The sequence below is a fragment of the Oxyura jamaicensis genome, chromosome 21, assembly GCF_011077185.1.
Source record: "Oxyura jamaicensis isolate SHBP4307 breed ruddy duck chromosome 21, BPBGC_Ojam_1.0, whole genome shotgun sequence".
NCBI lineage: Eukaryota > Metazoa > Chordata > Aves > Anseriformes > Anatidae > Oxyura > Oxyura jamaicensis.
Genome location: NC_048913.1, coordinates 5,225,384 through 5,236,037, shown reverse-complemented (window position 1 = coordinate 5,236,037; position 10,654 = coordinate 5,225,384). Strand labels below are relative to the sequence as shown.

Here is a 10,654-nt window from a genome sequence, read left to right as displayed (position 1 = left end):
GGGGGGGGGCGGCGGCGGCGGGGCCGGGGCCGGGCTCGGTCTCGGTCTCGGTCTCGGTTCCCGTTGGGATGGAGCAGGGAGCGGCGGCGCTGATCCGCGAGGGCTGGTTCCGCGAGACGTGCCGGCTGTGGCCGGGGCAGGCCATGTCGCTGCAGGTGGAGGAGCTGCTGCACCACCAGCGCTCCCGCTACCAGGAGATCCTCGTCTTCCGCAGGTAGCGGCGGCGGCTCCGGGGGGAGCGGCCCGCGGGGGAGCGGCGGAGGCCGGCGCCATGCGGCGGGGCCTGGCGGGGCCGGGAAGGGCCGGGGGTTGGGGGGGGGAAAGGGGGGGAGAAGCGCGGCTCCGGGCCCGCGGCGCGGCCCCGGCTCCAAGCCCGCTCCCCCGCTCTGCCCAGCACCACCTACGGCAACGTCCTGGTCCTGGACGGGGTGATCCAGTGCACGGAGCGGGACGAGTTCTCCTACCAGGAAATGATCGCCAACCTGCCCCTCTGCAGCCACCCCGACCCCCGCAAGGTGAGTCCTCCCCGGGGCCGGCCTCGATGCCCCCCGTTCCCCCTTTCCCTCTGCTCCTCCTGGGCTCTGCGAGCGAGCCGTGCCCACAGACCGGCCCCCGTCCTCCCCACTGCCTCGGCGAAATTTCAGCGTGCAGCACGGCCACAGGCACACCCGTGCTCAGCACAGCCTCCCAGGCAGTCTGCGTGGCCCCCCGCTGCTGCATGCCTCAGCACCAGGGAGGGACGAGCCCGAGTGGCACTGGGCTCCCGGCCGCGCTGCGAGAGCTGCTCCCCATCACAGCTCGCTGACGCCCCCGTTTCTCCGTTCTCCTTGTCCCAGGTGCTAATCATCGGTGGTGGCGACGGGGGAGTGCTGCGAGAGGTGGTGAAGCACCCAACCGTGGAGTCCGTGGTGCAGTGCGAGATCGATGAGGTGCGTTGGGCCGCGAGCTGCCTGGAGCTGCCCCGGGGCTTCGCTCGGACGCGCAGGCTGCCCGAGCAGAAAGCAGCCGTACTTCTCAGCATCTGCGGAGCTGCTGCTGCTTCACCTGCTGTCCCTTGTCAGTAACGAGCGTGTTTGCTAACGGTTCTGCTGGCACGACACTGACAGCGCCACCTCTTTGCCTTGCGAATCATCTACGTGGCAGCTGGCTGCCTCTCATGTGCTCTCTTTCACACACGTACGGTAGAGGCCCTTCCAGGCCAGCGTGGGCTGAGCGTGGGATCTGGGGACTTGTGCTCTGGAGAAGGGGAGCTCTGGCGTTGTGAAGGTGCTGCTTTTCCCCTTCCCCTGTCGCAGAACAGCGCTTCTCCTGCTGGAGGAATAGTCTCTTTGTTCAGCAGCCTCCTTCCACTGCAAGCAGGAAATAAGCGGGGGGTATTTGTTTCCGTGACAGATGGGCAGCTTGTCCTTGGTCAGTTTGTTCTGATATTTTCCTGTAATAGAAAGTTTGCTGTCTCCCTGAAGCAAGGCTGTGTTAGGAGTGGGAAATGCTGCTCTATGAGCCTCTGTACCCTGTCTGTCAAACTACATAGGTGTATGTGCTTGGTTTTGAATGAGCACAGCCTGACACCGGCGTGTTTTTTTTGTCTCTGCCAGCTGTGAGAAGCCAGCAGTGTTGGTGCAGTTGCCGGGCCATGGGCCATTGCTGTCTTATGCGTGGCTTGTAGCAGTTTCAAAGAGAAAACTGTATTTCACAAGGTTATGGAGTATAACTGTAAAGCAGAGGTGGGGATGTTTCTCGCATTGCATCCAGAAAACTGCTGCCGTGGTCTTATTAAAAAAAAAAAAAAGTCTTCAGTTGAGATCACCTCTGTCAGTGATGTCCCCGGGGAGAGCGAGCACAGAGCAGTCAGCTCTGTAATCAGATTCTCGTAGTTCCTCGGGGAGCTTTTGAAGCTGCGAGTTCCTCTTGTTGAGTTTGGCACAGGCAGACAAACAGTGTCACTGAACCCTGAGGCCGTAGGAAAGGGCTGAGTGTAGCGTGTTGGCTGAAGATGCTGACAGCTCTTGAGGATCTAGCTAGTGAGTTGGATTTGTGCTGAAGGCATGGAAGGAAATGACTCACAGCGCTGTTCTTTCGGTTGCAGCTGCACGGTAGCCCGAGAAGCAGCTCCTTGTAGCCCCCACTGACCCACTCGTGCTCTCTGTGTTGCAGGATGTGATCCAGGTATCTAAGAAATACCTCCCAGGGATGGCAGTGGGGTACTCCAGTGCTAAGCTGACCTTGCACGTGGGAGATGGTTTTGAGTTCATGAAACAAAATCAAGAAGCCTTTGATGTGATTATCACGGACTCGTCTGACCCCATGGGTAAGAACTGTGGCCGTACAGGGGTGCTGCTTTCCGCGCTCGCTCTGCTTTTCTCCTTTGACAACCTCCTGGAATGCTGGCCTGCCCCTAGACTCCATCCAAGTGGAAAGGCTATCACCGATTTGATCCTTCTGGTAGAGAAAGGGAAGAATGAAGACCAGAAAGCAGTATCAATAAGGCTTCAAGCCCACTGTCATTTCTCCCCTCAAAATTCTAATTCTAGCAGCTACTGCTTTTGGCAGCAAGTTGATCCTTGAGTCCAACGATCCCACGGGGAATAATACAGCACTAGGCTGGCAAAGACGGTTTTGTACATGTGCCCTCTAGTGAAGCGCTGGCTCTTGGTGGATCTGCCTAGCCCAAAGATGGCTGTAGTGAGGTTGCTGCATTTTTGAAGGTGAGAACAGAGGGAGAAGGGACCGGCCATAGTTAGGGTGCCTGAGTTTCCTTCACTCTTGCTGCTGTTGCTTCTCTCAACACAGAGAGAGGCACCTCTAAGAGACTGACTGGAGCAGCAGTTCCATTTGAACAATGCTCTCTGAAGCAAGAGACAGCTGCTAGGACTCTGGTAAAGGTCCCAGGGTTGCTTTTGAGCAAAGCTAAAACCCTGATGGTTCTGCTGTGCTAGGTGTGGGCTGAACCCCAGGGTCAAAACTCTGCTTTCAGATCATCTCCAGCACTTGTGTTAACTGAAAAGCCATTTTTGAGGCGTCCCTTTTCCGGTGCAGACCTTGTATAGCCTGGGCACTGAGGAAACTCTCAGAAGCCTACCATCTTTGCCTCTCTCTAGACATACCTCTTTACTCACTTTTCTCACTTTTCTTCAGGTCCTGCAGAAAGTTTATTCAAAGAATCCTACTACCAGCTGATGAAGACGGCCCTGCGAGAAGATGGCATTCTTTGCTGCCAAGGTGAGGATGCTGTCTCTGGGCAGCGGTTGGTGCCAGATCATTGCATGCAAAGTGTGAGGCTCAAAGGGGACTCTTCCTGGAGGGACATGACACAGGGAGTAAAATTCATTTCAGCTGTGACGCAGGGAATTAAATCCATTTTAGCTCCCAGGTATGGCTGTGGTTTTGATCCATATACGTCAGCTCGTTAACTGCTGGACTGTACTTAGAATAAAACTGGCGCAGTGGTCTTATCTTGCCTTTGAAACCACATGAGCTGTGTGGAGTAAAGCAGGTTTGGGCTTGGAGCTGCTGTTAACTTGGCACGGGCTTGTGCAGTGAAGAGGGGCAGCCCTCACCTTAGGTCCTGTCTTGCTCTCTCCCTGTAGGTGAGTGCCAGTGGCTGCACCTGGATCTCATTAAGGAGATGCGTCAGTTCTGCAAGTCTCTGTTCCCTGTTGTGGAGTACGCCTATTGCACCATCCCCACGTATCCCAGCGGGCAGATTGGCTTCATGCTCTGCAGCAAGAACCCGGTGAGTTTCAGGCACCTGAAGTGCCCCTTTCTGCTCCCTGGAGGTACCCACAGAGCCTGCCCCAGGCGCTGTCCCCTATGGAGCTGTGCTGTGGCCCTGAGAGATACCAGCTCAAGGGCCTCTAGGCTTCTGCTTGTCCCAAGCTCTACCAACTCAGGGCACTAGAGCTGCAGCTTGCTCTGTGCTCAACGAAATGCAGAGTTTACCAGTAACATAACCAGTTGCTTTAGAAAAGATCATGGTTTTATCTCCAGTACAACTAACTTGTAAGGGTGGAGGCCAGTATCAGTGTCCAGACCCTGCTCAGGCTTTGGCCTGTTGATGCTGGCTGTTTTAAAGCAGGCACCTGCCTGATAAGAATCAGTTTGCGACGTGCTCCTCTGCTGTTACAGAGGCCTCCAAGTGAGAGTCAGTGTCAGCATGTGAGCTGGTGACTGTCCAACTTCTGACCACTGAGGTCTGCTCTTCCCAGTTTGCTGCGTTACAGTTAGCTTGTAACACAGCTGTCACGTTGCTGTGGGGAGCCAGCAGCACTTCTGCTGTATTTGGTTTATCTGGGACACTGGCAGCGTGCGCTGTGCTTGACTTAACGCAGATGTGGCTTCTGCTCTGACGAGCAAAAGCCTTGCTTCTTGGATGCTCAGGCACAATCTGACAGCTTCATCTGGCACATGGCTCACACAGTCTGACCTCATGCAGACATCTGTATACATCTGAACAAGGGCTAGTCACATGAGGCAAAGAGTAAACTCCAGCCCTTGGGGCCGGAGCTGCACAGAAACGTCGGCCTCATGCTGGAACAGAAATTCATCTGTTTTCCTGCAAGTCCTCTTGGTTCTCTGCCATGAGCTGGGATGCCCATCGTGCAGCGCTTTGCTTGTTACCAAACACTACAGAGCCACCCGGCTTCTTTATTGCAGAACACAAATTTCCGGGAGCCTGTGCAGCAGCTGTCAAGGCAACAAGTAGAGGAGAGGAATCTGAAATACTACAACTCTGATATCCATCGGGCAGCTTTCATCCTGCCGGAGTTTGCACGGAAGGTAAGCAAGGCTGTGCTGCTACTCCTCCAGCAAGGATGAGGTGTGACTTTTCTTTAGCAGGGTTGGGAGTACACAGGACTGAGGATTTCCTGCTGCCCTAAAGGCTTCTATGGGCAAGTTGGAGCATAGTGGCATTTTGTATGACATGGCAGTGAATGAGTCAGCCTAATAAGACTGGAGTTCAGTTTGGAACTGTTCTTGGGGTTGATGTCCCATGTCTTCATGGCAGATCCCTCCTGCTCCTAGCATAAACAAGTCCAAAAGCCTGCAGAACTGGTGTTTCCCACTGGAAAGCTCCAAAAGTCTTAGATAAAACCTGGTTGTGGTTTCTAGTGCAAACCAGAGAGCATAAAAAGGATGGTTTGGTGTAGTTCAGGCCACCCATTTCTGCGTTATTCGTGCATTTTTTAACTGACCACAACTGCAGGTTCATCCTCAGAGAAGATCCTCAGCGTCCCAGGGATGAGGGCACGTGCCGTGGGTTTGTTTCAAAGCCATGTTTCTGTTGAGGGCTGCCAGAGCTGTCCCGGGTCCCTCCTGACACTCTTTGTTTTTGGCTGTCGCCAGGCCCTGAGTGATGTGTGAGACCGAGAAGCTGCTTCCTCCCTTCAAGTTGGACCCTGAGATCGTCAGTGATGTGGTGGGGACCTTCCCAGCAGGCTGCAGATTTGCTCGCCACTGTGTGGGATTGTTTAACCCTTTGCCAGCCAACATTCCCTTTGATGTGTTAAAGATGGGACATAAGCTAGATAAGACTATTTAAAAGGTCCACTGACTTATTGCGTGAGGTCAAAACTGTTGTTTGCAGTACTGGAAATGTAAGATGTCTTCTTCCTTTCTCGCTCCCCTTTACCCATTCTAAATTTGCCCCCACCTCTCCCCAAACTGACACGACATATTTATAACTGACATGTACTTCTGTCCGGTGATCTCCTGAAACTTGGAAAAAGTCCAGGAGGTTCACCGACTCAGCCTTAAGCACAGAGAGCGAGATCTTTGTGCACAAAGTTAGCTTGCTCTCTCCTAACAGGAGCTCCCTGCCGATGAGACGTTTTGACTGGCAACGGGTCTGAGCCTTCACGTCCCTCTGCCCTCCTGTGACGCCTGCGCTGTGCTGCAGCACAGCCGGAGGGGTCACGGTGCGAACTGTTGCCATTCACAATAGGTCTCCCTCCAACCCTGATGGAGTAGCAGTATTAAACACCAGCCAGCCGGCCAGGCTGGCAGCAAAGTTTTGTGGCTTTTTTTTTTTTTTTTTTTAAATTGGTTGGAAACAGCAGTGCTGAGGTACTAACGGGCCAACTCCCGTTCTTACCCCTGCCGTCAGAGTGGTTCCAAAGAGTGTTTATCAATAACGGTGATAGGCGCTTTATATAAATAAATATAAATATATATATATAAAAAACAAACCTTAGATCCATTGCCTGCTGTGAAGTACTGATGCTGGGGAGTCGGTTGCGCTGACAAATCTCTTATCTCAGTCGTGCTGAGATGCCTCAGGCCTGGGTATTAGCTTGTCCTTAGGAGGCATCGTTATTTCTAATGCTGCCCCCAGAATCCCCAGACGCGTACGTTGTTTTTCATTGTACTCTGTTGTGAGATGGATCTGCCTCCTCTTTACTTTTGTTCTAAAGACTCAGTTCCACCGCTGTGCAGTGGGGATCTTCCCAGCACAACCACCGTGCGATTGTCACTCCCTTGCAATCAATTAAACACTCGGCTCTGGTTAAGGTGACATCGGTGTGGGTCGGTGTGCTTCTTTGGGGATGATCACAGATCCTGGAAGTTTGCTGTGCTTGTCAGAAGACATCTGGGGCACTCGGTAGTCGGTGTCTCTCTTGTCTCCAGGGATGACAAATACCATCAAAAATAACCTCTGAAGAATGACCCCATTGCTTGTTTTGCGTTGTGACTGCCCAACAGCTCCAGCGTCTGTCCTCTGCGCTGCAGAAGTCAGTACCTTCTATCCAAACTATTCCCTAGTCCAAATGTTGCCTCTGAAACGCCTTTCCAAGCTGTTCTGTAGCTGCCCATCTCCATGTAAGCATAACTTAGTTCTGTCAGTCGCTGGCCCCACTCAGCTGCACCAGCTTTTCCTCCAAAAATTGTGTTAGCTCCGAGGGCCCAGCCATGGAATGAGCTCCAGCTGCTGAACAGGCTGGGAACAGTCGCTAGGTGGCATCAGGAGAAGCCAAAACCAAAACCTACACTCCTACCGAGGGAGGTTTTGGCTGGAGAGAAAACTAGGAGCAGAGATTTGCAACGGTTCAGGCTGAGCTTTGCTGTAACTGTACAGCATAGGTGGTGCAGCCACTGCCTGCCTCCAGCAAGGGGTTTCTGTGGTGTCGGTACATACCCTCCTATTTTCTCCCTTGGGAGATTTACCACTTCCCTGGTTTTCCCTACCAGTGTCAGCTTAGTTCCTTAGTGGTTACAAGAATTTGCAAAAGCATTGCAGAGCTGCAGAACTGAAGCTGGATCATGTTTTGGTTGTGTTGAGGAAATCACAGACATTTTGTCTTAATTGGGTAAATCTCTCTCCCATAGCTACCAATCAGTTAGATTTGTCCTCGTGCAGGAAGCTACTGACTCGTTTTCATTGCCCAACTCTTATTTTTATTATAAAGAGCAGGCCAGGATAATAGCGGCTGCTTCCAGCTACCCCTCTTTAAATTGCCGTGGGACCTGAGCCCCATTCACCCTTGACAGAAAACAACTTCTAGCACCCTCCTTCTCCTGGAACGGGAATCAAGACTAGGACTGTAGTCCAGAGGGCCTTAGAGCAGCTGCCAACTAGTAACATGTTCAAGCCTTCCACCTGCCCGTGGTGAGTACAACAATGCCCAGGAGCAAAAGAGCTCCCTCAAACCTGTTGCTAGCCTCCACACAGCTAATTCTTCCTTCTGGTTCTCTCCAAAGTTGTAAGTTCAGCAATTGGGCAGTGACGAGAACAGGAGGGTGAGGCACATCCAAGGTGCACATGCCCAATCCACAGGGTCTTCTGTACAATTTCTGCATAATTCCAAATCCCTGTTCTTTACAGGCAGCAGCAAATACTTCAGTGCCTTGCAGTAGGTGAAGACACCTCCGTGTCTGAATCAAGCACTCATGAACAATGCAGCAAGAGAGGGAACGTGAATATGTGCATCTGCAGCTGGTTCTATCTGAATAGCTTGGAACACTTTAGGACCGCTAAAGTCAGCGCAACAGGAGGAACGTAATGGGACCTCGTACAGAACTGAGCAGGAACCCTTGAAAGTTAGCTTTGCAGTGTCTCCAGGTGGGCAACTAAAACAGTTGAGTAACTTTTCTGGAGTTTTAGCTGGCTTTTGCCCAAGGCTAGTCAAGCAAGGCTGTTCGTAAGCAAAGATCTGCAAAGATGCTGTTTGTCTAGACATGCTGCAGTCATGCTCCAGCACCTTATTAAGCTCGGAGCTGTAGGAACAGGAACAGGCTCTGTCCCAAGAACCGTACAATGCAGTATCAGTCAGAGCAGGTGGAGACAGACAAGGTAACAGAGCCTAATGGGCTTCAGCACATCAACTGCTTAAGCCTCTTGGCGCCTTTTGAACTGTCAGACTCCCTGCTCTGCGCTTTACTCATTGAACTAACTCAATTTTTAGGAGTTCAGAAAAGAGCTTAAAAAAATTAAGAGAAATCTCTTGCCTATATCTCTTGAGCCCTTTCAGCTAGTTAATTGGCATGAGCATCTTATTCATCTAGAGCTAATGTTATCGAGGCCTGCCTGAATTATTGATGGAGCTTGGCTGGAGCAAGAGAGACTGCTGAGGTAGGAATGACAATTCATCTTTCATCAGAGAGCAGCAGCCTCAATAAGCAAACAGTCAAAAGAAGTAATAACAACTGCCACCAAGTTCAGGGAGAGGCCAGTTCCTCTGATAAAATGGTGGGGGAAGAGGTGGAAAAGCGTGGACAAAAGCATGAAACAGCAGCTCAGTCTAGACAAAGTCAGATGAAATGTCACTAAAAAGTAAGATGAGAATTTTAACTAAGCTAAATGCTGAGACGTCTCGGTGAGGCTCTTTCCTGGCTTTCGTGGTCGTGTATAGGATGGAGTTAAATGCTTTTAAAGTATGCAGAAGGTGGGGAACTAGAGTCAGGGGATCTCAATTATAGCAGCAATGTGTGAAGCAGATGAAGGCCAGGGGGTCATTAGGAACGTTAGGGGTCTCAGTGGCAGCCTCTCAAGGACACCAGCTCTGTGTGGGGTGGGACCCATGGGAGGGGGCTGCCCTCTCCTTGGTACTGAACGGCTGCTGCAGCCCACAGCCAGGCATGGCCGGGGGGAATTTGCTTCAGAAGGCTAATTCTGCAAGCCAGGAACAAAGGCAAGATGATGTGTACGATGACCTTGCATGCGCTTCAGCTGCAGGAGAGGAATAACCAGAACCTCACCCTACAGCGTGCGTGAATTCCCGTGGAAAGCTCTCCCTGCCAAGCAGTCCCTTCTGGGTGCTGGCAGCCTCCCAGAGCTGTGTGTTAACGTCAGTGGCCTGCTCTTTGTGATCGAATTCCCACGAGGTACAGAGCATGTGCTCCGGGAATCCCTTGCCACGGGATGAGCCTGGTGTAACAGAGGTCAGTTTGTGTGTCATCAGGCAGTAACCCCGCGCATCCTCAGCCCGCTCTAGCAGCCCAAAATGCCTCCTGCTTGGAGCCAGACAAAACACTCTCAGTGGAAAACAGAGGTATTTTGAAATAGATGTCTCACAGCAAGTAGTTGCTTTTTTGGAGGAGGATTTTTTTAGTGGAAAAACTGAAGTGTTTAACATTGCATTGCATATTGAAACAAAAGGTTCTGAGCCTACCACTGAAGCTTTGCGCTCACCCTCCTTTCTTCATCCTGCAGTCCCCTTGAGGTTGACGGACAGAGAAGGCAGCACAGCTTCCCCAGCTCTACCTCCCCAGAGAGCCGTAACATACTTGTAGTCGTGTGTGCTCTGACAGCAGCATCCCTGCGGTATTCCCCTCCTCCTCCCTGCACCTGCTCTGCAGCTCTTACCAGAGATGAGCGGGAGCTCTGGGCTCCAGCCCACGCTCAGGCAGTCTCTTCCTTGGGTTCGTTAGATTAGAGCCGATGAAAGCCGTGGCTGGAACAGCCACCTGAATGCTTCTCAGAGTCCTGGCCTGATAAATGAGCTGTGATTTCAGGCCCATGAACAAATTGGTTTCCCCTTCTAGGATGGCTTGCCTCTGTCAGCTGCCTATTGCTTTATTTATTGCATTGCCCTTTGCAACTAGGGACTCTTGAGGGCAGACAGAGAAAGGCTTCCAAAGACAGGAAAGCAGAAGCATTTCAGCCCTTCTTGAGCTGCAATCGAGTGCCTCACCTTGGGGAACCAGACATTGTTCTGGGAGCCTGATGCAATTCTACTACGTGCTTCACAAAGACCTGATGGTCTGAATTCAGACCAGGCAACAAACGAGCAGAAGACAGCAAATATCTGAGCCATAGAGGAAAGCAACTGAGAAATTATCTCATTCCTTAATGTGGCGTTTGGTGCCATACATGGTGTTTGCTTTGGTGTCCCAGCAATGCCCAGTCTTCACTGCGGTACAGACACACTGATGAGAGGGCAAGGACCTCCCTCCTCAAAGACAAAACCTAGACCAAAAACTATTGTGTATTGTTCACCCTTTATCAAAAGAAGATTGTTGTTGCCTTACACGATGGTGTAAGCTTACTCCGCTGTTCTCCTGAACCCACTCAGTGTTACTGCTGAAGCCACCGTTACTGTGAGCCAAGGTCCTTGGTGTCCACCCAGGCCTGTTTGACTTACCGTCTATGCTGAGCTTCCATCTGGAGCATCCCCACCTACCAGGCTCCTTTGGACACGTTCATGGGCACACCGACTTC

The 10,654-nt window shown here is 51.9% G+C and overlaps 1 protein-coding gene across 1 annotated transcript in view; it reads left to right on the top strand.

Moving 5' to 3' along the window:
* Positions 1-6,669, top strand: part of SRM (spermidine synthase) — a 7,125-nt gene extending 456 nt beyond the window's left edge. Inside the window, exons 2-9 of the mRNA XM_035344384.1 lie at positions 1-214; positions 395-515; positions 837-929; positions 2,155-2,308; positions 3,136-3,219; positions 3,588-3,733; positions 4,654-4,776; positions 5,344-6,669. Coding sequence (XP_035200275.1) covers positions 1-214; positions 395-515; positions 837-929; positions 2,155-2,308; positions 3,136-3,219; positions 3,588-3,733; positions 4,654-4,776; positions 5,344-5,361 — 953 coding nt within the window. The 3' untranslated portion in view covers positions 5,362-6,669. The remainder of the gene's footprint in view (positions 215-394; positions 516-836; positions 930-2,154; positions 2,309-3,135; positions 3,220-3,587; positions 3,734-4,653; positions 4,777-5,343) is intronic.
* The last annotated feature ends 3,985 nt before the right edge of the window (positions 6,670-10,654 follow it).